This window comes from Sinocyclocheilus grahami, unplaced genomic scaffold (assembly GCF_001515645.1).
Source record: "Sinocyclocheilus grahami isolate Dianchi unplaced genomic scaffold, SAMN03320097.WGS_v1.1 scaffold55.1, whole genome shotgun sequence".
NCBI classification, from domain to species: domain Eukaryota; kingdom Metazoa; phylum Chordata; class Actinopteri; order Cypriniformes; family Cyprinidae; genus Sinocyclocheilus; species Sinocyclocheilus grahami.
In genome coordinates, this window is record NW_015505234.1 from 3,271,325 (window position 1) to 3,299,070 (window position 27,746).

General features: G+C 38.2%; 1 protein-coding gene across 1 annotated transcript in view; it reads left to right on the top strand.

The window, feature by feature from the left end:
- Window positions 1-27,746, top strand: part of LOC107583881 (zinc finger protein ZFPM1-like) — an 86,516-nt gene that overhangs the window by 56,988 nt on the left and 1,782 nt on the right. Inside the window, exons 4-7 of the mRNA XM_016270232.1 lie at window positions 13,917-14,050; window positions 25,296-25,398; window positions 25,486-25,704; window positions 27,478-27,708. Of these exons, the coding sequence (XP_016125718.1) occupies window positions 13,917-14,050; window positions 25,296-25,398; window positions 25,486-25,704; window positions 27,478-27,708 (687 nt within the window). The remainder of the gene's footprint in view (window positions 1-13,916; window positions 14,051-25,295; window positions 25,399-25,485; window positions 25,705-27,477; window positions 27,709-27,746) is intronic.

A 27,746-nucleotide genomic window follows, 5' to 3' on the forward strand; every position in this document is an offset into this window, starting at 1 on the left:
CAAAATTATAGTAGTATTAATTAAATTCCTCTGATTTCATTTTCAATACAATCAAAAACTGAGATGTGAGCTGCATTTGAATGAAACGAGAGAGCCGCGTCCGCGCCTCTGCAGTGATCCAAGAGACAAGAGACACTGAATTCAATGATGAACTGTCTTTAACTGAAAAATGAGTGTTTATTATTGTCATTTTGCATTATTGACACACTATTTTCCTAATTAATGCTGTTCAGTTGCTTTGACACAATCTGTATTGTTAAAAGCGCTATATAAATAAAGGTGACTTGACTTGACATGCGGCGAATTCCGAACTTATGCCCTACTCCCTTCGAAGGGCAGAGCCCTTGAAGTGTGTTCTATGAAGGGTGCAGGGTATTACTGTCTCGTATAAGCGTTTGAAACTCCCTTGGCGAAGGGAATGACTGACCAAATGTTACCTTGACCACGCTGCGCGTGCGTGCAGCATTCAGTACTCCATCAGTTGTTGCAAATAAATATTTCTTCTTATTATTATTATTTTATTCAAATATTGTCTAATTGTGTCTTATTTACTATTAAATGTTTTCAAACTAAACTTGCTTACACTACCGTCTTAAATCATATTTCTATCACTGATGAAAAATATGTTGTCTTACATTAAAATAGACAAATTTAATTAGCCTATTCTATTTATGTTTGTATGTGAACTCGAAATCAACCCCAACTTTGCTTTAAAAAGCATCACAAGATCTCCTAGCCGAAGATCATATGATCTTCAAGTGATTTATTATTATTATTATTATTATTATTAGGGCTTCATGTTAATGTTAGTTTAATGTTTATGCTGAAAAAAGTGCATATAGCTGCTAATTGTATTTGTTGTTTGTTGATTTTCAAATATAAAACTTATTGAAATGTTTTCAGTGTGTGTATCAGTTCTTTTTGAACGTTTATCTCATTTGAACAAAACCGTGATAATATTGATAATCGTGATAACTTTGGTCACTATAATCGTGATATGAAATTTTCATACCGTTACATCCCTAGTATCTAGCATGATACAGTACAACGGTTTGTTTCGCTGTTTCTTACAGTAGTTATCCTCTTGGTTCCTTGCTTCATGTTATATTATCCTGGTCAAGCATTATTTATGTCTAAATTGTGATATATCACTCTCATTGTGCGTATCAGACCTGCACTTCTCTCGTTTCTGCTATAAATTCGCTTCAGCACTTCAATTTGTTTTCCACCATGGTGGAATTTAACATATAGCTCAAAGTCTTTATTTGTTTCTCCAGGTGTGTGTCTTCAGAGTAGCATCTTTGCAGGAGTGTGGAACGCTTTCTATTTGAGCATAGTTCATCTTCCCTACCTCTTTGCATATTTATGTTTGGCATTGGCTCTTCTCCAGGCCTTGTGTTGGTCAGATAAAAGTTCAGAAGTACAGTTAAGAGAAATTAGTTGTGTAAACAGTAGTAAATGTCAATGATAAAGTTCTGTTGAAGCTCATCTGATGAGCGTGGCAACGCAGGTGTCTTATCTCCACCCAGCAAAAGAAGGGTAAAATGGAAATGATGCCGCGCTGAATATACGATGCCTATCCTAGAAATTTGTATCTTCTTAACTGAACTCTTTGACCCATGGACGCTTGGGTGAGTTATCAGGGACTGTTTGTTTGAGTATGAGTGTGTGAATGTGTGTGGGTGGGGGCTTTTCTGTTTACTCCTGTTAAACTACACAATAACCACTCCTTTACTAGTGTTAGACACATACTTTCTAGCAAAAACACTTGCACACTCTATTTCCACTCTGTATGGTTTAGGAAAGTGTGGGATTTGTCATTCAGCAGAGGTTAAACCCCACCTATTAGCGTAGGGTCGGAGTGTGGCTCCGATAAAGATTTCCTGTTGTACTGTGTCAAAAAATCAATGGCCGCGGAGCGATCTGCTCATTTGATATCAACAATAGTCTTTTTAAAAATCAATTAGTCCTGATAGAGAAGCCCAAGAAGCCACGGAAACCTGAATAGGAACAGCTGGACAACTACATGCTCTTTTCAGCCAATAAAGAGGAGTCACTGGAGCTTTAAAAAGATGAACTTACTCGATGTTGTTGTTATGAGAATATGAGAATCTTTGTTTGTGTTGGACTGATATAGAGTGTTATTCAGCAACATCTCTGAAAAGGTTAAAGCTAAAAGGGAAATTAAGTATGAGGCCGTTACGTGTCAAATATCAAAATATAGTGAGAGGAGAACTGACTAAGAGTGAATTCTTGTTTAACTGAACATGTTGTTTTTAGGAGTTTGTTGATATTAAAATTCTGGCTGATACCGTTAATATAGCCAGTAGCTATTTTTATGGATATTACTCTGGCACACTCATCACTGACTGATAATAGATTACTTCCTGATTGATTTAAAATAACTAAAATCAATCATTTTAAATGCTACAAGTGAATTTAGGTGTCACAACATTATAATGTACAGTATGAAAAATGGATATTCATTGAGATTTGCTAAACGAAGGAATAGTTCACCCAAAAATGAAAATTTGCTGAAAATATACAAATTTTCTCATTTTCATCAGAACAGATTTGGAGAAATGTACTGTAGCATTACTTGCTCAGCAATGGATCCTCAGCAGTGAATGGGTGCTCAGAATGAGAGACCAAAAAGCTGATAAAAACATCACAACAATCCACATTCCACAAGAAATCCACACTCCAGTCCATCAAGTAACATCTTGCAAAGTAAAAAGCTGTGCTTGTTAGAAACAAATCCTTTATTAAGGTTCTTTAACTTTAAACCATTGCTTCTGGCTAAAATACCAGTCCATAATAACTCTTATTGAATATTGACCAATACTGAGATGGTACCAATGTAATAATAAAACAGATAATGACACAGACAGAATTGCAAAATCTGCTATGTTTGCGTGATGTAATTCTGCAACTGTTTACTGAATTCCTCTCTTTGTGCCTATTTCCAGGTAAAAACTTTTAAGGCCACAGGCCATCCTTTCACAGGAAGTCGTGTATAATAATTACTTTTTAGAGCTTTGGCTTTTATAACCAACAGCCTGACTCACCATAACCCTGGTTACAGGGTTACCCAAAATATCTGTGAACAACAACCCTGTCATGCATACAAGTACTACAAATATAATGAAGCACCAATATATTCATTACAAATTGGTCATTAAATGAGATTTTAGGAACATTTTGGGTCCCACTGATTTTTTATTTTTTTTTGGTTTGACTGAGTTAAGGTGAATCCTCCTTCAAAGGAAGTGTGTGGCTGTGATAACTGTGAGTATGATTGGTTGCACAACTCCCACCATGAAGTGATTTGTGTTGCCTTCGGGGTGTTTACCACACTGCTGCTGCTCCAGAACTGCTCTTTCATAGACCGTTTCCCACTAGTGTGTTCTTATAGCTGAATTCAGCTTTCTTTCTTTCTTTTAGGGCTGCAACTAACGATTATTTTGTAAATAATTTTTTCGATTAATCAGATTTTTTTTATTGACAAAAAACACACTATTCCACATTCTGCCCAGTGTCCTTCAAACAAACGTTCCAACTGAATGCTATGAAAACATACAGTGCTTAACAATTTATTAGACCACCTGCCATAATAAAGAGAAAACAAATTTTAGGTTTTTTAGGGATCTGTCAAAAAATAGTTTAAATAAAAAAAAAATATTGTCTTTTATTGGGCAAATAAACTTAAACAACTAACTTGTATTTATTCACATAACAAAAAAATGACCTCCTATGCCCTTCATAACAGCTTGCAAAAAAAAACTTACATAAATTTGTTAAGCATTGTATATAGTTTAAATCTCTGCATTAAAAATTAAAATAATAATAAAGATGATAAAGATGAATAAAATCACAAACTCAGTGGTAACCAATAGGTAAGAGTAATGTTCTGCAGGAACACACGTTCACTTTGACCACAGTCACGGCTTAGTGTAATTTCTTTATCCTGTTAAAGGCGGTTATGAAGCGTCTGATATTTATATTCAGACAATTACACGCTGTTATCCCCTTACAGTTCCTACTCTCATAAAATACTCGCAATGCATGTTGTCCTTTAAACCTTAATTTATCGATCATCTTGGTACTTTTCTGGACCTTGAACGTGGTAGTTACCTTGTTGGCTATGGGAGGGTCAGAGAGCCCTCAGATTTCATCAAAAATATCTTAAATTGTGTTCCGAAGATGAACGAAGGTCTTACTGGTTTGGAACAACATGAGGGTCAGTAATTAATGACAGAATTTGCATTTTTGGGTGAACTAACCCTTTAACACAAACTGTCAGAATGGACCTTTATGCAAAAATGTAAATGCTCGTGTGAATTTGTAACATTTATACATAAGGATATGACCATTAACTGCGGGTTTTTTTGTGCTGAGGACGCACACATATCTGTCAAAGCACCTGACAGGGCAAGCCATTACACTAATGCATTAGCTTAAAGCTTAAAATAAAGAATTCTCATGTTTTGGGCAGCTTGGATCATGTAACTTTAGATGCATTTTGTCCATAGAAATGCGTAATTCAGTGCTTTAATTTGACACGACCGGCTGAAGTTGGACGTGCACTGTGGGCAGACCCAATTAATCGATAATGAGAATTGTTGTCGATGATTTTCATAATCGATAATAATCAATTTTATCGATTAGTTGTTGCAGCCCTTCTTTCTTTCTTTCTTTCTTTCTTTCTTTCGTGTTTTGTATGATGGTGTTGCGTTAATGGTGGGGGGATTTTCTTTTTTTATATAGCACACTGGCTGCTTTGGTGTCTACAGGGGCAGGTGTATTGATAAGGCTTGTGTGGACACTGCCAGTGTGTAGAGCTATTGATAAGAGCTGTGTGGACTCATCGCTATCGATAAGGGTGGTGTACATTTTTGGGAACCGTTCACGCAGAGCTATCGATAAGGTTGATGGGGTTATTGTAGGGGAGTTGCTATGGCCCGACACAAGGGCAGCATCACGATTGTGTCAGTGTATTGTGTGGGAAAATGGTAGGGTTTTAAAGATAAGACTTCGTGGTCTTTAGAGAGGATTCGTTTGGGTTGTTCACGAGGGTTATGGTTGTGAATTGTCTGGCAGAAGCCCTTAAAACATTTTAGCTTGATGAAAAGGTGTGTCAGTACTGTGTACTTTAACACTTCCCTGATGTAAAGAATGACCACATTTGGGTGAATTTCGTGAAACCTGTCGAGAACATGTTTGTGTTGTATTTTAAAGGGATAGTTCTGAAATGAAAATTCTGTCATTAATTACTCACCCTCATGTCGTTCCAAACCCGTAAGACCTTTGTTCATCTTTGGAACACAAGTTAAATTTTTTTATGGTGAAATCCGAGAGCTTTCTGAAAACTGAAACATTCCCAGGCCCAGAATCATAGTAAGGACATCGTTAAAATAGTCCATGTGACATCAGTGGTTGAACCGTAATTTTATGACGCTATGAGAATACTTTTTGTGCGCAAAGAAAACAAAAATAATGGCTTTATTCAAAAATTACATCTCTTCCATGTCAGTATTTTATTATTTAAAAAAAGGATTATTCTTTAATTCATTTTTTATTATTTTGAACACTTTAAATGTATTTAATATTAATATTTATTATTTTTATATTTATTTTGTACAAAATTTATTAATTCTTAATACTGTAATGTGAAGATAAAGATGAGCTATTATAGGCTCTCTCTCCCTTTCTATATTAAATGTATATATTGTATCAGTGTTTCCCAACCTTTTTTTAGTCGCGGCACCCTTTGGAAATTTTAACAAACTTGTGGCACCCTACAAAATTAATTTTGTCACAATATTTGAATTTCTAACTTCGATATGATAATTTGAAAAGTGTAGATATTCGGTACAACAGGGAAGAACTGCAGAATATAATGTCATACAGATATTTTTAATATTATTAAAAAAATGTTGTCCATCAATGGTGGCAATCAGTAGGCTAATTTCTAATGAAGAGACCAATTTATACGAAAGTTTTTAATGTAGGCTTTTATACATATGTAAACATTATTTAATTACCATTATAACTAGCTATCTCACAAATTTTTGCTCACCCAGTGTTTTTTAAATTTTACAGTGGGGTAATTTTGGTGCAGTAGCACGAGATAGGTTGATTTCAAACTTTTGAATTGAATAAAAAATGACAAGTAAGCAGTCAGTAATAAAATAAGAAATAAAGAAATTAATAATGATAGCACAAATAAAAAATAACGACAGGCCTTCGAAATAAATAAATTTAGTTAGGTAGGTCTAACAGTAGGGTTAAGATATTTAACTTTTTTTTTTTTTTTTTTTTTTTTTTTTACCAATTATTCAAATAATGTTTAGTCTTAGAAAGCTATTATTATCGGAACACGCGAGCATAACATAGCGGTTAGCAGATCAATGAATGAGAGGGCAGCATTACCAGAGTTGCCCATATACCACACCATGTTGCAACACAGTAGGGCTATTGCAAACATAAACAATACTGTACTACATCGATGTTTCCTGTCGGCTCAATTTTTGAGTGGACTTTGCTGTTCCGATTTGCATGATCGGTATACGAGTGGAGCTGAGCGGAGCACACACGCATAGAGCGGGATAATACGCAGAGCGTCACACCACGTGAAAGTGAAACCTGAGCGGTGAACTCATTTTCGGCAGCTGAAATTTCGGTGCATCTCTAATTATTGGTGACATCAGAAATGGATATTATATAATAGATGTTTTTTGAACATTTTAGCAATTTAAAAATATTAAAAAATGATTTTTTTATACGCCACCCCTGCTCTCGACAGACGGCACCCTGGTTGGGAAACACTGTATTGTATAATATACATATAATAATAAATTTCATATATTACATTATATATAACAGTACAGTATTAACAGTAATTATTTTTATTTATTATTAGTCTTAAAACGTATTAATGTACAGTTATAATAATAATTTAAGATTATAGTTTTATTATTACTATTATTATTCACTATTAATAAATATAAATACATTTATTTTAATAGATATTTGGCTTAATTTTTTACGTTTTTCTAAATGTAATTTTATAAAACTTACTTAAAAAAGTAACATCTGGTAATGAGCATTTTGTGTAATATGTGCTAAATTGTCATTAAAAATGCAAAAAGGTGTGTTTTTATTTTTTTACTTTGACTTTTTTCGTTTGATTCTCCTATTCAGACTTTGTTTTTTAAAAACAACTGAGATTTTACTCTTGAAAAGCTACCTGTTTGCAGTCACCATCTGCTGAGCAATAATAAAAACAGATGCTGTAGGAATTGCTTATGTAGGACTTATGCCGATGCTATTTTAGAGTAGTCTATTGGTGGTAATGGCTGCTGTAATGATAAGATTGGGTCATGTGAGAGGTCAGGGCCATACAGTAGATATGAGCTCTGGGCTGTGGATGTAGGACACTGGACTTCAGACTGCTGATAGAGGCCCAGCCTCTCATTAATAACATTCCAACCCAACCCACCACTGACTGATTTATTACTAATCATTTATATTTGCAAAGCAGTTCAGTTTCTGTCCAGCATCTGTCCCATTCTACCTATGTACCCTTCTCTCTTGCTCCCATTGCCCTCTCTCTCTAACTCACGCCCTCCCCCACTCCACGTCTTGGTTGTGGGAAAGCCATTTTATCAGCGTCTGTCTGTTGTTCTCTGGTGGGGATAGATACAGAGAAGATAGATGAGTGTTTTGACATGGAGAGTGTAAGACAAACACTCTTATCGGCCCCAGCACTTTAGCCCGACCCCCAAAAGTGATACTGGGGAGGGGGATAAAGGGAGGGGGGTAGTTAAACACAGCTGCACTGGGACAAAGATGCTGGAACGGACTGGTGCACCACCACAGGTCAACCTAATCAGTGATGCTCCCTCTGAAGAAGTTACCAACTGTAGTGGGGACATAATGAATAGAGGAGCCTTTTTAATAAACGTATCTAAAGCATAAATATGTAAAATACTAGGTTGAGTGAGCGGCAGACTTTTGTGTCAGCTGTTCCATATCACTATTTGTGGAGCCTGTGTTTGTTCTTGTGTCAGTCTTGCGTTTGTGACTCACCAAAGCCTTGACTCCCATCACACTGCAGTTATCTCTTCTAGGAAGTACAGAAGTTCTTTCTGTTTTGGTCCATTGTCACTGCTTGGTGAGTGCCAAACTCCCCCTAGTGGTACTAGACTTAGTCGTTGACTTTAGAATTGATGCTCAATAATGCTAAAGACTGAAATGGATATGGTTTGCTATGGCGTTTCGAGTGGTTTTAGCACATTCCTGTGTGGTTGCTACTTGCTACAATAGGTTGTTGCTTACTGGCCCAACCAAGTCAAAAGAGCCTCAAAGTCTCTCTGGTATCACAATTTGAGTTCAATTACTGAAATAAATGAACTTTTCCACGACTGTTCTAATTTTTTGAGATGCACCTGTAGTTCCTAGATAAGGTCCCTTTGTGGGATTTTTTTTTCTGTTCAACTGTACCAGGACCACTGGCCCTTCCACACACACAAAAAAATAAATTATAATAATATAATAAAATAAAATAGTTGCTGTTATCATTGTTTTTGACCCATGTTATCTTTTATTCCAATAAATAAGCTTAAATGACACCAACATTTTAGATATCAATTAAATTTGACAATTTTTGCCGAACTACTAGCCTAACAAATATAAAGTTCAAACTTATTAAAGACAAGTAAACAGTTAGTTAATAAGAACAAATGAACAAATTACAAGCAATAGCACAAATAAATAAATAGAATAAAGACACAAATTAGACTACATGATGTTTAGGAAAAAGCAGACAGGCTGAATGAAGATGCAAATTCACTCTCTGACAGCAGCACAGCATTTCCTTGTTTACCACTGTACACAAAGCAGTGCTGTTCTTAAACACTACTTTAAATGCATTATACAGAGGTAAGAAGAAATGAAAACCATGTAAACTCTTCTGAAAACAGAACCTCAGAGATACATTCATATAAACCCCCAGTTCAATATTTAGGATTTTCTTCCAATATTTCAAGCATCGTGAACTAGGGTTGGGCCGATAGACGATGCCATCGCCGATTGGCTGATAGACATCACGATGTTGAGCCGGCATCGCGATCACCATCCCCCCCTCCCCCGCAATCCGCCGCGTCCCAATACCGTGTTCTGAAAGAAAATTACACATAATACGGAACCCCTAAAGGGAATAAATATGCGATGGGAGGAAAATATATATTTCAGTATTTTCTCTCGCAGTTATATTATTGGGCAATTATATTGTATATAAATTGCGGTCATCAGGGAGCCGCTATTATGCCTGGCATTGAAACTACTTTTGAATGCGCGATCGCTTTTTAGTTTCACTTTCACTTTCAAGATTCGCGATCGCACGTACTTTGTTTATATTATGGAGCAGCGGTACTTACCACACATTTTACAAGATTAGATGTTTGTCAGGGGTGCTCAGGATCTGCAAATCATTCACCATCATCCTCAGTCATCTCCCCTTACTCTGTTTATGTGGTAAGTGAAATTGTATGTACTGTTATGTCACAGTCAACCCAACCCCCCCCCCCCCCCCCCGGATGTCATCGTCTGTCACGTTTCAGTGTACACAAAGTCCGATGCCATTTTGGTAGACATCGCCCAACCCTATCGTGAACCGTGATATTGCTACAGTATTTTCTCCTCTTTGCATCCGTCTTCAGCGTCTCTGGCATCTCTTTAACAGCTGTTTACACACTTCGTAATATTTCCACATATATGACATTTTAGAAAATTATTGCAGTGCAGTTTGTGTGCAAGCCCATAACAGAGATTGGCTGACGTAAAAAAAAAAAAAAAATTAAAAATGGCCGGTCGACCGGTGCATCAGTACTACACTGTATAAATTTATAGATTAATTATTGTTAAAGATACAAAATTACTCGCCGAGATGTATTGTATGTATTTGTATGTATTTGTCCTTTCAAGTGCAAGAAGACTCAGAAAGTAACTTCGGGGCTTGCGCATTGTCAGAGACGCATCTCTCTGTGTGGGCACAGAACACGTGTGAGTACTGAATGGAGTTGTCTTTCATGTCTTGCTTGCTGTAAAATCACAAGACTTAAAAACACATGCAAATTATAAACTTTCATGACGACGCAGCAGTAGCCCAAATGACAAAGTAGTGACAAATCAGTCAACTGTCCATAGTGTCTTTCATGCATCGGGCAGTCCTTATTGTCGAGCCCTGTGTACTATTATTTTTTTAATTATTAATTTATGTATTATTTCTTTTAACTATTTAATCAGTCTAATATATATATATGTAATACGCAGCATGCACGATACAAGGAAATGGTCAGTAACATCATCGCTTTGAGGTACGATATCTATATCAGTAAGATCAATTCCATGCGATATAATTAAATCTAGCGTATGATTAAAACGATGAGTGGGCCCGGTGACATTTTGCTTTACTCCAAAAGAGTTTATTAGGTCAGTAAACGCAAGTCCTAATGCATCATTTGTATTATCAATGTGAATATTAAAATCTCCGACAATTAGCGCTTTATCAACAGTAATCAATAGGTCTGAGAGGAAATCTGCAAATTCTTTTAGGAAATCTGTATACGGCCCTGGTGGTCTATACACAGTAGCCAGAGCAAGAGATACGATAGATTTCTTTTGCATATCTGACAGTGTAACATTAAGCATTAGTATTTCGAATGAGTTAAACCTGTATCCTGTCTTCTGAGTAACATTGAGAATATCACTATATATTGTTGCAACACCGCCGCCACGACCAATCTGACGGGGCTCATGCTTGTAATAGTAGCTTGGTGGAGTAGACTCATTTAGACCAATATAATCATTAGGTTTTAGCCAGGTTTCAGTTAAGCAGAGTACATCAAAACGATTATCTGTGATCATTTCATTTACAATAACTGCTTTGGGTGAGAGTGATCTAATGTTTAGGAGCCCAAACTTTAAAAATTGTTTTTGTTCATTTATTTAAATTTTCCTGGTTTAATCACGATCACTCTCTCTCTCTCTCTCTGTGTGTGTGTGTGTGTGTGCGAGTGATGTGTGCATAAATTAAAGCAGCGCATTAATATGAAACGGTGATTAAACTGACTTGGAACTACCTGTGCATTAAACGGTTTTACTGCATACCTGCCAGCCAATCAGAATCCAGTATTCAGACAGACCATGGAATAACATGGAATGTACCAAATCCTTGTTGTTGAACTACATAAAGTCTGTAAGATTGTACATTTTACATCCTAGTCTACAATTTAATAGGCTATTAGAAACAGTAATAATAGTAGGCTATTAGTTAAATGCCAGATATTATTTATTAAGCTATGACTCTGGATAATTTATTTTTAGAATAGAGAACACGGTTCTCCCACGATTCTGAAAACAAAACAGACAAAAACAAATGTTTGGAAAATGTAGTGAGCTAAGCTAACAGTTTACTCATCATTAAGTGAAGCTTAACTACACCAAAGCTACAGCCCTGGGAAATGTAGCAAGCTAAGCTACAGCAACATGGCAAGAGTAGTTTGTCACGGTTGCACTACTGAGTGGAGTGCGGAGCAAGCAATGGAGGGAGACGAGGAGTACATCAATCCAGAGAATTTTAATTATAACAAAGAGCAAGGAAAACTCACGTAGCACAGGTAGACATGAACAATACCGGACGCTGAACTGAAAACAGGGAACACTATTTAAACACATGACAAGACAAGGGGATGACGAGACACACCTGGGATCGATGGAAATAAACGGGGAACACCTGGAATTAAATCAACATAATCAGGACAGGAACAGGAAACCAACCAAATATGAGCATAAACACAGGGAGCACATGGGGAACAAAACACAACACAAGCCTGACATGACACCCCCCTCCGGAAGGCGTGTCGCGCCATACAGCATCCAAGGGGTGGGAGGGTGGGAGCCTTGGAGATCCCTCAGGTAAGGCTTGTACGGGACAGGATACCCCAAGGCGGTCCTAGATCCGGGCACCACAGCGGAGCAGGAAACTCAGGACGTCATTGCGGATCTGGCAGTTCGGGGCAACATGGCGGAGCAGGCAGACTCGGAGGCCATGGCGGATCTGGCAGCCAAGGAGGCCACGGTGGAGCAGGTAGTTCAGGAGGCCATGGCAAAGCAGCCTCTGAGGCTGCGGCCCCGGCCTCTACGGCTGGAGCCCTACTACTCCCCCCGGGCTCTGAGGCCCTCTGTGGGCCATAACCGGGGACTGGAGTCCTCCCTGGGCTTACTTGAGGATCTGGAGCCCTCCCTGGGCTTAACTGGGGATCTGGAGTCCTCCCTGGGCTCAACGGGGGATCAGGAGCTCTCCCTGGGCTTAACTGGGGAACTGTGAAGCGCTTACGAGGAGCTTGCACTGGAGCCAACTCAGGGGCTGGAGCCGACACTGGAGCGAGCTCTGGGGCAGGAGCTGACACTGGAGCGAGCTCTGGGGCTGGAGCCGACACTGGAGCGAGCTCTGGGGCTAGGATGAAGGCAGAGAACAGTCCTTTTCTCCTCATCCTCCTCCTTTGGTTACGGGGGAACTGGGCAGCCGGCGGGCTTGTCGTTGCGGTGCCCGGCGGGCTTGCATCAATGGCGACTGGCGGGCTTGACTTTGCAGCGGGCGGCGGGCTTGACAACGGGAACTCGGGAACGGCCGGCAGGCTGGAGGATGCCGTGGCTGATAGGCATGACAACGGCGTGGCCGGCGAGCTTATCTGTTGAGAGGCCCGGCCGTCTTGATTTCCAAGCGGCCGGTGCTCCTGAGCTGAGGACCACGGTGGAGCTTCGGAGGACAGCAGGGAATTTGGGGTTGGGCAGGCGGTAGGAGCCGTTGGAGAGGTATGTGGAGGTTCTCGACGTGGGGTGAGCTGGAGAGACGCGGCACGTTCCAGCGGGAGTTGGAGGACGAGGCTTGGGAAATGTCTTTACTTCTTCAACTTCAAAATCTGAACTATTTAAGAACAGCACGAGATGAATCAGATAGATCAGGGGAAAATCACACGTCGGAAGATCGCAGCGGATTATCTCGTCATCCAACCCCAGCAGGAAGCACGCACCTAGAGCGGCGTAGTGCCAGCTCACCCAGTTAGAGAGCTCGAGAAAACCCTCCACATATCGCTCCAACCTCAGACTGCCCTACCGCAGACCCCACAGCACGTCCTCAGCTGCAGTCATCTTTTTAGGTCCGGTATTCTGTCACGGTTGCACTACTGAGTGGAGTGCGGAGCAAGGAATGGAGGGAGACGAGGAGTACATCAATCCAGATAATTTTAATTATAACAAAGAACAAGGAAAACTCGCGTAGCACAGGTAGACATGAACAATACCGGACGCTGAACTGAAAACAGGGAACACAATTTAAACACATGACAAGACGAGGGAATGACGAGACACACCTGGGATCAATGGAAATAAACGGGGAACACCTGGAATTAAATCAACATAATCAGGACAGGAACAGGAAACTAACCAAATATGGGCATAAACACTGAGACACAGGGAGCACATGGGGAACAAAACACAACACAAGCCAGACAGTTTACTACATCTAAGCTTCATTTTTTATTTACCAGTATCAGTAATAATATTGTAATATGTTAAATGTTAGAAGTGAAATTAGGCATCACACAACACATCACTAATCACGTCACAGTAGCGTGCATTTATCGGTTATCGGTCATTACATGAAATAATTGTTAACTTATTGGAGTATCGACTAGAATTGTAATATTGGTGCTTCCCTACTTAAGGATGAGCAGTAGCTGTCACCTTAGCAAACACCACTTAAAACAAACACCCTCCTGTTCTACCCGATTTTAATTGTTGTTCTTATGTATTTACACTCTTTCTTGTTCTCTGTGTCTATGTGTAAACAGACGATCTTATGCTAAGTGGCAGTGCTGATGACTTCAAGGTCCTGGCCCTCAGAGACCTGTCAGATGACACAGTGTGGGGTCCGTTTTCTGGCAGCATCCAATCAGGCAAGACCACAGATGGACCTGCCAATGAGGTAAGGGGGATGTGACGGGAATTTGGATATTTGGTTAAGATTCCTATCTCAGCTCTGTTGTGTCATAACATTACAGTTATAATATCCCTGGTAAAAATAGCACGATATTACTATATTGGGATTGGTATTTCTGGACACGTTACCATATACCGTAGACTTGTGTTGTATTAGAGTATCAGTCATGTGTTGTAGGTCCATCTGATCATGTGATTTCAGCTCTGGGAGAGGTTTCCTGGCTCAGACCATGTTCTCAAACATTTCAGAGATAGCGCAGGCCTGTACACACTCTTACACACAGGCGAAGTTCATCGCTTGGCTGATTTTCAGAGAAGAGGGATGCATACAAAATATTGCATATGATGCACGTTTTCCAAACTTGTTCAATTCAAGTGTGTTTAGACAGTGAAATACAAGTATTGTGTATAGTGTTAAGTAAAACAGGAATTTATCATTAACCCCCTTGGCTAACCTATCAAATTGAGGATGAATGGGTGGACGTCTGCATTGCACTGATTCAAAGTGAGGAGTAATCCATGGGAGTATGGGTGTATGCAAATGGAAATGCATGTCTTGAGCGAGTGTCATCTTTTTCCCCTTGAACTGCTTTCGGCTGTTCCTGCACGAGATTGGCTAGAGCCCCCCACCCACCAGACGGACGCTTCTCTTTTATCTCAGTGTGGCGCCATCCTCTTGGACAACAAACTCCAGTGATTGATTTCTACTTGATAGGCTCTCATTTCTAAGATTTCATTTATTATGAGAATTTCTAAGGCCATGCACCCAGCGCTCCCTCCCCTCCCTGCACCTTTACTTCACCTCCTCCTAATCTCTCTCCCTTCCTCTTTTAAAAAAAAATAAAATCTTGTTATCGAGGCAGGGCTTTGTTGATGATTTTCGTCTCAGAACTTTCACATTCGCATTCTATCGCGTTTGCTCTCGCTCCGCTATCTCTTCGTTGAAGGAGTGAGTATCTGGCAGAGATAGTGTGTCGAATCTCACATTCCTACGGCATCTCTCGCCATCCCTCCACATCCTCCTGAGTCTGGAGCTGCTGGGGTCACTGGGCGTCAGGGTCCGTCCTGTCATGGCTGTGCTTGTGCATTTCTCAATCTCACTTTCTTAGAGTTTAATTTGAGACACTGTGAGAAATGAAACGCGTTAGGTTAAAGCTAAGTGGGCTATTTGTAAACACAGAAGTCAAGCATGATATTGTATTCTTTCCGAATAAACGTTCATACCCAGTGGTATTTGTTTTGGTCATACTGTGTGCATGAGGAGTTTTTGGGAGTTTGTAATGTTTAAGACGTTAAATGAAGCTGAATATGTCATCCATGAAAACTGTACTGTTCTAACAGATCCTTTTGTATTGATTATCACTTTCAGCTGGCTGTTTTATGTAAATCTTATTATTTGCATCTTTACTGAAACCACCATAACATCTTTAATCTATTTGAATGTGTCTTTGATAACCCAAAGACTGAAAAAGATTATATGAACAGTCATCTCAATGTTTCCAGAAAATTGTTTTTGTTTGTTTTTGGATGAATGATTCTTTCTAAAACCGATCCATTATCACTGTTACAAAGGTTTTAGCGCCAAAATCTGATTGAATAAGCCATGTTTGAAGCCGTTGTGAAATAGCCGTTATGCACACACCTTTTTTTTTTTTTTTTACGAATTCTAAACGAATAACAGTTAATGAACTACAGTGTGCCCAAAGTGTATTAGGACAAATAAGACATTTAAAAATGTATGAACTCTTTGGATTATAGAACAAACCCAGAGACACTGTGTGAATCTGAGGGAAACATACTTGCATCTACTTCTAACATCCATTAAAATCACCTCAAAACCAGTTAAAAGTAATTGCAAGTATGTTTAGGAAAAGAGAATTTACCTCTAGCTGTTTGCATGCAGATGCAACATGATTTGTTATTTTGTTTCCTAATGCAATGACAATTAGACATTATTAAGTGTGACTGAAGAGTCCAAAACGTTCAAATATCTTGACTAAATATAATTAGGTTAATGAGTAGTAATTGATATTATGAAATATTATTACAATATTACAATTTAAAATAACTGTACATGCTACTGATGCTGTGATTAGCCTAGTTGACACAAGCAGAAATGTTAGTCAGACTTTTGGAGTTAAAAAAAACACATTCGCTAGTTGCAAGTGAGTGCAGAACGACTCCCACTTCCACGTTGTCATTGTTCTTTCCACTTCACATCTCTTGTTATTTCGTGGAACACCGCCCGAAGACACAATGGTAGCGGGTGGGGAGTTCAAAGCGTTATCATGCACCGAGCGCCTTTTCATCATGTTTTAGAAACAAGCGTCCCAACTAATCCCCCAATAATCTCTTCAGGAGAACTGCTCCGATAAGCCCCGCCACCCACTGCTCTCCAGCCCACTTTTTTGGGGGGAGCCAGTCGAGAGGCGTGAAGGTGAGCGCTCTTCATCTTCTTTTTTCCTCTCTCACCCACTCTTCTTTTTCGCACCAACGGGGTTTGTTTACCCTCATCCCAATCTCTGGTTTATCTACATCTGTCAGTAGAGTGATCTCAGAGAGTCACCCCTAGCTACACATGCTTTTCCCTGAAAGGAATGCTTGAATACCCTTAATTATTTCCCCTCTCAATTATCTGCATAGTGATAAAAGGGGAAGCAAGCCAGGCTTCAAATGGGAGTCCAATTGAGAGCATCACACATTGGCACCTGTGGACCTCTCTGAGGACCTTTCCCTGCTCTCCACCCGTCGAAAAGTTCAGAAATGTAGCAGACTAGGTTGGAACATCAAAAGGTGATGGTGAATGTAGAGACTGACAAAAACACTGTAGAAAATGAGAATTTAACAAAACAGGGATGAAGTGTAAAGAGACACAGAGAGGGGGCAAACAATTTAAGTGGTTTTTCTTTCTTGTTTTTCAGTAAAAAGTCGAATTATTCATTATTTGATTAATTATTAACAATTAATCAAAGAATATTTTGTAAGATGCATTTTTTTTTTACATCTAAACATTTAGATTAAATTGAAATTAATTTTATTTTTCTTACCTTAATGGCAAAAAGTTTTTTTTCTTCCCCTTATTTTAAGCATATACCTTACTTTATTTTGTTAGATTCATTCAAAATATATTCTCTTAAAACAAGATGATATCTTTCGCAATTTTTCTTCTTTCTTGTTTGGTAAGATTTTTAAATGTTTTTAAAAAGCCTCTAATGCAGACTGAATTTATTTGATCAAAAATACAGTAAAACAACAGTAATACTGTAAAATATTATCACAATTTATAATAACAGTTTTATATTTTAATATGTTTTAAAAATGAATTTCTTCCTGTGATGGTAAAGCTGAAATTTAGTAGCCATTACTTCAGTGTCACATGATGCTTCATGATCATTGTAACATGTTCAAAACAGTTGTGCTGCTTAATATTTTTGGGGTAATATTTTTATCAGGATTTTTTTGATGAATATAAAGTTCAAAATAACTGCATTATCTGAATAGAAATCTTTTGTAACAATGTAAAAGTCACTTTTGATCAATTCATAAATAAAAAGTATTTATTACAATAAAAGTATTTATATACTGTAAAGTACTGATTAATAATTTTTCATTTTAATTTTTTATTTGGAGGGGGCGGGGGAGCAACAACACACATCACTTGAGATATGTGTAAAGACGTATAGGTTAATGTTTGATCATCATGTACTTGGATTTGCATGCTTTACTGTGGAGAAAACGACAGCGAGAGATATGATGGTGGGGGAGTGGAGAGAGGAAACCTTCCTCTATCTCCGAGCCTGATCACTGGCAGATCAGGAGCCTGCTTTCCAAGAGTGCCTCATTTTCAAATCTCTTATCGCACCTTTTCAAGTATCACAGTTTCCTATTTTTACATGTCATTTGCATGCTGCTCATAACACCTAGATGCTGTTTTCTTGGAGGGATGTGTATGTGGAGATGTGCTGCTATTTGCTTTGGGTTCATACGTAGGAGTGCATGTGCGTAAGTGCGTTTGGTTGGATGTGTGCAAACGAGGCCTGAAAAGAGAGAGAGGGGGAAAAAAGGATATGTGTGTGAGAGAGGCGGATGAGAGAAGGTTTCTGATTGTTATCGCCCTTCCTTTTCTTCTCTGTATTTTTGGAGGATTCACACACTGACCTCTTTGTTTGGGACAGTATGAACCCCTTTTCTACCCCCCTTTTTGGGAAAGAAACCATTTCCTGTGGAAAGGAGATAGAGAGAGGGGTAGACAGAGGGATAGGACTGGGAGAAGGAGAAGGCAAGGGGGATGGAAAAGTGAGAAAGGGATGTGTGGAGAGATATGGAGAGGAATAGATAGCAAGAAGGAGATGGAGACAAAGAGTGTGGCGGAGCATGAAAAGAGGGATATGGACAGATGAGGAGAGGGATAAAGGTGGAGATAGTGGAGAAACAGGAATGGAGGAAGATAACGCTGGAGTAAAAAGCAGAAAAATGAGAAAGAAAGGGAGAGGACACCAGTTCTGAAGAAGTGTACTGTACAGTGAGCGCAGTGTTAGTTTTTGTTTTAGTCATAGTTCTTCTTATGACAAACATATGTTAAATGTAGTCGATATTTGTTTTGTATCAATTTTAGTCTGTACTCTGATTGAAGTGGTGTATAATTTTAATCCACAAAAATAACATTTTAGTTCAGTCAGGGCTGTGACTGATAATGTGAAACATGGGAATAACTCTATGGGCCTGCAACAATTCTAGCAGAATTAATGTAGGATCCAGTATAATGAATTCAAAAATATAATTTATAGGGGTCCTGATTATGGTCCTGTTGATAATGTGCAAAATGACGAAAACTGTGTCAGGCTGTCACAGACCAAATTCTTTGTCAGTTGCTAAAGACTTTATCATTTTCTGTGTTTTAGAGACTGTTTAGGATGTTACACTACATACAGTGCATTGTAATGGCACATTCTGGCTAGCATGTAACTTAGTTCAAGTTCATTGTTTATACAAATGTAAGTTATAATACTAAGTTAATGTTGTGGATATCACTTATTCTCATAGATACACTACCATTCAAAGGTTTGGGGACAGTAAGATTTTTTTTTTATTATTACTTAATACTTTTATTCCACAAGGATGCATTAAGTTGATCAAAAGTGACAGTACATTAAGAAGTTAAAAACAGTTCCATTTCAAATAAATGCAGTTCTTTTGAACTTTCTGTTCACCAAAGTATCCTGAAACTATTTCTTTGCACAAAAATAAGCATCACAAATGTTTTAATGTTTTTTTTTTTATTGAGCACCAAATCAGTAGAATGATTTCTGAAGGATCATGTGACACTGAAGACTGCAGTAATGGCTGATTCACAGAAATGAATAACATTTTAAAATATGTTAAAATAAAAAAACAGGATGTGATGTGTTTAAATGTGCTAGATAGCCTGCTAGCAAAACAGTTCTGTGTACTGGTGCTTGTGTTTTTCAGCTAGAGCAGATCAATCCCCAGTATTGTGTGTGTGTGTGTGTGTGTGTGTGTGTGATATTTTTGTCAAATTATAGCTGTGATTCATCTTTCAGTATAATGAATTCAAAAATATAATTTATAGGGGTCCTGATTATGGTCCTGTTGATAATGTGCAAAATGACGAAAACTGTGTCAGGCTGTCACAGACCAAATTCTTTGTCAGTTGCTAAAGACTTTATCATTTTCTGTGTTTTAGAGACTGTTTAGGATGTTACACTACATACAGTGCATTGTAATGGCACATTCTGGCTAGCATGTAACTTAGTTCAAGTTCATTGTTTATACAAATGTAAGTTATAATACTAAGTTAATGTTGTGGATATCACTTATTCTCATAGATACACTACCATTCAAAGGTTTGGGGACAGTAAGATTTTTTTTTTATTATTACTTAATACTTTTATTCCACAAGGATGCATTAAGTTGATCAAAAGTGACAGTACATTAAGAAGTTAAAAACAGTTCCATTTCAAATAAATGCAGTTCTTTTGAACTTTCTGTTCACCAAAGTATCCTGAAACTATTTCTTTGCACAAAAATAAGCATCACAAATGTTTTAATGTTTTTTTTTTTATTGAGCACCAAATCAGTAGAATGATTTCTGAAGGATCATGTGACACTGAAGACTGCAGTAATGGCTGATTCACAGAAATGAATAACATTTTAAAATATGTTAAAATAAAAAAACAGGATGTGATGTGTTTAAATGTGCTAGATAGCCTGCTAGCAAAACAGTTCTGTGTACTGGTGCTTGTGTTTTTCAGCTAGAGCAGATCAATCCCCAGTATTGTGTGTGTGTGTGTGTGTGTGTGTGTGATATTTTTGTCAAATTATAGCTGTGATTCATCTTTTCCATCTCATATTCATTATTGCGAAGTCAACAAACATTTTTCTTCAGTAATTTCAGTGAATTGAGACAATTAACACTGAGTGGGTGCCTCTGTTAACGAAGGCTGTTTTATGACACATCAGAGCTTCTTTTTTTTCACTTCTTGCAAGTGTTGCATCACAGACGACTGCAGGATTACACATTGTGAGATGCATACTGTCATATCTTGAGCAAACACCTTTTAAAACCTTGTTCCACGCTATCATAATGAGCATTGGTTTTAGTGTTAGCACACTGTTAATGCGTTAAACATTTACATGTGAAGCATATGGAGTGTGTGTTCCAGAGACGCATAAATGATTTCTAATAATGTCCGATAAACTGGCCTGTCCTTTGACTGCCGGCAGATGAGTTCAGTCAATTTGATGGGTTTTAATTGGCTCTGTAAACCTGGATGGATTTGACTCGAGGGGTCATACTATAGGGTCACTGAGAGATACGGTCCTGTTTCTCTCTTTAAAGGAGACGGCGAAAGATATTTTCTCCCCACAGAAAGGAGATGTGCAAAAAGAGAAGCGAAAATAGTCCAAGAATCATTTGCATTTAACTTTTATCAGAACGAGAGGAGGGTGTTTTTAAGAATGATAACACTGTGAGCTTGCACACACCAGGCTTGACTGTGCGAGTGAGTTTAAGGTGTTGTGGTATGATGGTTGTGCACAAGTGTGTGTTTGTGTGCATGGAAAGGTGCATCTACCTCTTTTCCTGATGGCGTGCGTTTGTAAGGAGGAGGGAGGGAGGGGGCTGGTTAATATCAGACCAAATAATTAGATTCGCTATCAGGGCGGCGGCAGCAGTGCGGGGATCAGGCAGATTAAAGCACGGCCTTCGTCATTAATATTCATGAGGAGCAGGGCTCGGACGAGGAGGCTTAGACTGTTCCTCAAAGCTCCATACTCGGTGGGGCTTAAAGCGCCACTCTCAAAGTACCCTAGTTCCTTGTGCATCAGGGGGTGGGGGGTATATTCACCAGCACCAGGGTTACACTCTAAAACATGTGGCGTTCTTCCTTTATGATAGCCTACTTTCTATTTTTCACGCTGTCTTTCAACCACTCACACAGAGGTGGCATGACTACATGTTACCTGCGTTTTCAGGCTTGTTACAATAACAATGCATTTTGTAACTATCAGTCATTTGGCATCTTTAACACTTGGTTTCAACTCAGGCATGATTTACAAATTGTATTGTTATATGATGTTCAGATACATTTAAGCAGGATCCAAAATTGACACTCACAAAGTGCCAAATTGTTCTTCATGTGGCTGGTAACTTTGTCTGTTACACTATATGGTTTAAATTGAATTGTAAGAATGGTAGTCTGATCCTCATGGATGTGGCGTATGTAATTGAGGCCAACTATGGAAAAAATTCCATTGCAATGACTTTTAGAAATTTCAGAAATTATTGGATACCAAAGGTTTTTTTTTTCTCCAGAACGTGCCTTTTTTTTTGCATTATGATACACAATTAACTTTTTTTTTTTAAATATAAAATACTGAAACATGTAGTTTGATAGCCTGAGATTTTCTCAATTTACCTGCCTTTGGCCGGTGCACTGCAATTATTGGATACCAAAGGTTTTTTTTTTCTCCAGAACGTGCCTTTTTTTTTTGCATTATGATACACAATTAACTTTTTTTTTTTAAATATAAAATACTGAAACATGTAGTTTGATAGCCTGAGATTTTCTCAATTTACCTGCCTTTGGCCGGTGCACTGCAAAAAAATTGTCTTATTGAGTTTTTAATTCTTCTGTGTTCCAGATCAATGTTTTAAAATGCATGAAACAAGATAAATTTACTTAACGCAGCACTTGTTTTTAGACTTTTTTTATTTTTTTTTTTTTTTGAGAATTTATCTTAGATATAAGTCTGTTTTGTCTTGCTGTATAGTAGATTTTTTCAACACAGAATACACTTATTTAAAAAAAAAGAAATCTTTGGATGATACATTTATGTTGTTTTCTTTGTTGTTCTTCAGTAAAAAGTGCTTCACGTTGTCAAAAAATCATGAAAACACCAATCGGTCTATAGAGCAACTCCATGATATTGCACAAGACTGCATGGGTCTGGATTGTACACAATTAATGTACAATTTTCCACATCTGTCACCACATGGAGTTCTGAAGCAAAAACGTTTGCTTTCCAAGATAAACATGCGATGATGAAATTTCCACCAATGTAAAGGCAGTTAGAGGATATGCAAGTCACAACTGATGTTACCTTTTGCAGTCTGGAATCACTTGTGCCACTTAATTAAGATGATCATTCTTACAATTCTTTAAAAAATTATCATTGGAAAAAAACTTAGTATTAATGATTTGGAAGAAAATCCTATGTAGTGATGTGACCAAAACTTTGGGCCTCATGAAATATTGGTCTTTTTCTGCTAGATCTTGTGGTACTTTTTTGCCCAAGTGATGCATCTAGTCACCTGGCCACTTACAGATGTCTTTTATTTAGACATAAAAAAATAATTATCCGCTCTGATTGTCTTGATTGCTTTGAACTAGATCTTGTTCGCTATTGACAGTGGGTCATAACCATTTACATCTTCACTTACTCCATCTTCACTTACTCCTCGTGCGCATCTGCACATGCGGATCTGTCTGTGTGTCAATATGTGTGTGTGTTTAATTAGAGAACGCATTTGTCTGGAAGTGTTTTGTCAAAGGCAAGAGCTGACCAGGGTGCCCTCTCCTTTTGTGAAGCTTAAAGTCGAGTCGTGTTAAATGAGTCTGAAACAAATTAGCAGAAGCACACAGCACTTATACCACAGACGGCTCCAGCATTGGGTTTCAAATTAAAACAAAAGGAGCCCTATCTCCTTATCAGCACTAGTTCCCCATGAAATACAATACGGACTGTATCTTCAGGCAAGAACAGACCGAATTAGAAAGAAACCCTTCAGCTGTCCTCCTCTGCGGCCCATCTCTTCCCCTCATCCTCTCGACTGGTGGCTTTTTATCCTCCTTTACACAGTTGAACTAATGTCTTTTCATTTTCTCCTGTCTTTAAAGTTGATTTGGTAGCATGTCAGGGATAGAAGGACTAGTCTCCCCAAGGGCAAGTCTTTAACTTTGTGTAGCCGAGTGAATGAACGAGTGGGAAGCTTTTCTTAAATATGAGGCTATTGTTGAACTGGCCCTGCAGAAATGCTGCCACCTAGTGGAATGGATCAGTCACTCAATTTTGTGAATTTCAGCCTAAACATCAAGCTTTCATTTTATATATACAGCCTGTTATCAGCACCATACAATGCCTTTATTGGGATTTGATTGGGACAGAGTTTGTCAGTCATTCTGCAGTTCATTGTGAGTGAGAATTTCTGTTAAATCTGACGTTGAAACCTATTAACGTATGCTTCAGCTAAACATCGAAACGATTGTGTGGAAAAGTCCAAGGGTGTTTATTCGGATATTTGCCAGCTTGCCAATACACAATTCCACCTTTGCATACTTTGGTAGGTTTACTGAAAATGTTCTGTTGAAATGGATCTGCTATACCCGCATGATATCCCCTTTCCAACCTCCAGGTTTCCTTGGGGGGGCCCCCCCCCCCCCCCCCCCCCCCCCCCCCCCTCTTTTTAATCTTTTCTTACTCCTTGCATCCTTCTGCCCAGTCCCCTATAGTAGGATGTCTTTGTTCTTATTTTTACCCTTTTAATGTCTGTGGTTGGAAGCAAAATTATTTAAAACTATTTATTGGTCAGGAAGTCTAGTTCTGGTTATATGATATTGAAAGTTAAAAGAGGCATGCTGGATGCTGAATTTTAATGGCATGGTATCAGGAAGAAGGGATTAAATGTGAACGTGCTTTTTGTGTTTCTTTGAACATAACATAAAGCCATTTCTTGAGCTGAAAAAAAATGTCACAGTGTCTCTCACAGATAAACAGGTGGTTGTGCAATTCAAAAGCAGTTTTGTAGTGAATAGACAGCTGAAAATTTATGGGAACGGAGGACCGCAAGCTGAGAAATTAGTAGTGGTCAACCAATAAGGGTTTTTCAGTGGCTAAATAAGTGTTACCAATCCCTAGGGAAATACCAGAAATGAGTGTATACTATGCTATAGAATAAGTATTGTCTATTTTAAATGCAAAACCAATTTAAAAAAACTAAGGTTATTCTATATATATATTCTTAAGCTAATATTAATTTAAACATAAAACTACTACTACTACTAATAATATATAAAATTATTATTATTTATCTCACAGAAACTTGTTTTATGTCTGCTTTAACGGCAAGTCTCAAAATTAAAATATTATTACAAAAAACATTTATAAAAGAAAATATATTTTAGATTTTTAGATTAAAATTTGAGTGGTTTTTATTTTGAAAGTTTTTGTTTCTTTACCACATTCTGTGAATGTGAAATTGCATTTTATAACAAAACTTTTTTTGCATTTTAAAAATAGCACTCAGGCAAACTACTTGAATATATTTGAAGAGAAATTGTCTATTGATTAGTTATTTGTGTTTTACATATAATGGATTTGACTTAATTTCAAGGATTCAGTTTAAAGATTTTAAAGCAAACCATTTTAGGAAAGAACTGCATTAAAGATATTCCAGCATATTGACTGGTAAATGCATATTGAAAAAGTCCTTTCATACGTATAAAGGATGCAAATGAACCCATCTTAAAAAAAAAGGAAATGAGAAATCTTAACCATAAATAGCTTTCATTTTAATATAATAGTGTCTTTTGTATAACCTCTGTGTTGGATCTGCTGGAAGTGTTGCACAGAGTCCTGCTCTAAATCTGTCCGTGTTCTTTTAAAATTGCACGGCTGACCTTGTTGCTCTTTCCGCTTGTGTGTGTTTTTAGAGGCCTGTATTGTCTATGAAGTGTGAGGAGGCAGACTGCTGGCTCAAAAGGATTCCTGTGACCTCAAGCCCCACAGAGTCAAACTGCACCATCTACAATCAGGGTACAACACCCAAACACTCCCACATGTACCTCTCACATTCACTACAGTGTCAGATGGAGAGTCTAACAGTGACTGTTTGTTTTGCAGGAGGAGCGTTATTCTGTAAGCTGACGCAGGAGCTGTCCAGTGGAGATGCACTTCTGGCAACGCTGTCCTGCTCCACCACAGATCAGTCAGCGGTGACTCAGACCCAGAGCTTGCGGGTGAAGGAGGAGCCTGCGTACCCCGCTGCTCTACACTCTGAGATCCAGCTCCTCCCTCAACAGGCTGGCATGGCTGCCATCTTAGCAACTGCTGTCGTAAATAGTGAGTCACTGCTTGCTGATAAACGCATCAAGTCTACACAGCTTCATGCATTTTTTTGAGTGTGTTTACATCTGTGATTATGGATGGTGGGCCTTGTTTGTGCATATGTGCGTAAATCATGACGCATAATACTTAATAGATTAAAATGAATGTTTTTTTTTAACCAAAAGAATGTTGACATAAAAAAGTTTTTTTTTTAGACACTAGAACATGGCAATATTTTTTTTATACTGTTATAATGGACATGTACCATGATCATAACATATAACATACCATTTATATACCATAGTATATGAATATGGTAATATTCCAGTAGCACAGTGTACGTATGTAAAATACCTTGGTATTCATAAGTTTGGGGTCAGTAAGATTATTTTCTTCTTTGTAAGAAGTTAATACTTTTATTCAGCAAGGATGCATTAAATTGATCTGAAGTGACAAATCTTTTGTAGCAATGTAAAAGGCTTTACTATTTCAAATGCTAATCTTTTGAACATTTTCATTTTTTTATATTAAAACAGCAGTTATTTTAAATGCAGCCTACATGTAATACATTCTTACATAATCACTGACTAATATAGTTTTGTATATTACTTAAATGTTAATTAAAAGAACTTCTGTACATTTGATTTGGGAATGAGACAAAATTTGAACCTGCATGTAGGATACATATTTGTTTGCATTTTTAAAGTTGCTAGATGTTGCAAAAAGGATTTAGAATGAAAAAGATCTTATTTCAGCCATCAAACAGAACAGAATTTTTCAAGTTCGCAATGCCATAGTACAGGGGTGGCGAACGTCGGTCCTGGAGAGCCGCAGCCCTGCAGAGTTCAGCTCCAACCCTAATTAAAACTCACCTACCTGTAGATTCCTAGTAACCCTTCAGACCTTGATTAGCTTGTTCAGGTGTGTTTGATTAGGGTTGAAGCAAAACTCTGCAGGGCTGCGGCTCTCCAGGACCGACGTTCGCCACCCCTGCCATAGTATTTTAACATGGAAAAAATGACACACCTTTAACCTTTAAGTTACTTGTCATTCATGCCCATTGCCAGTAGGTGGCAGTGTTGTGTCAGTTCCAACAGCTGCAGAGTTAATTGGCTGGTACAGCCCTCTCCACTATATCTGCTAAACTGCATGAAGAGTGGGAGTGGACACGGACATGCCATGATGAAGACATGAATAATCACTGTAAATAAGGCTAAAGGGTAAAACATGATCAGCCCAACTTTGTGCTTCCCACTGCATTAGCTGGGCTGCAAGTAGACAGATAATTGGGATGTGACGGTCAAATATAGCCTGTTCAGCATGTACCCCGACTCCAGATCGGCCAGATTACGTGCACACACACTCTCAATGCACACCACAAACTCACTGTGCCCGTTGCCGTGGAGATGATGGAACAATTCTGATTGCCTTCTCTGATTTATAATTGTGTGTGTATTATGTTTGTGTGTGGTTATATATACAATGGGTGCATAACTAAACATTGAATACACATATAATTAAAAGTTTATCAGTTAGAATGGGATAAATAACATATCAGAAAAAAAAACTTTATTATTGTTTAAGTAATAGTTTTCGAAATAATTAAAGTTATTAGTTGGATAATCCATGTATTGTCTGTACACACAAAGCACAAAAATATGCAACACCAAGAAATGAGTGGATATCCTTCTCTAAACATCCCCTGTGATAACTCATTATCCTTTCAAGATATAAATAGTTTGTTAGCATTGTTCTAACTTGTCGTATTTTGTGTGTTTGTGTGTGCAGAAGACATTTTCCCTTGCAAAGACTGTGGGATCTGGTACAGAAGTGAGAGAAATCTCCAGGCCCATCTTATGTACTACTGCGCAAGCCGACAGAAGCAGCAGACCTCGCCCTCTCCTCCACAGGACAAGCCTAAAGATTCGTACCCTAACGAGAGGATGTGTTCATTCCCGCAGTGTAACAAAAGCTGCCCCAGTGTCAGCTCTCTGGAGATCCACATGAGAACACACAGTGGTGAGACACTTTTCTTTTTACTGTTTTTTCCTTTCTTG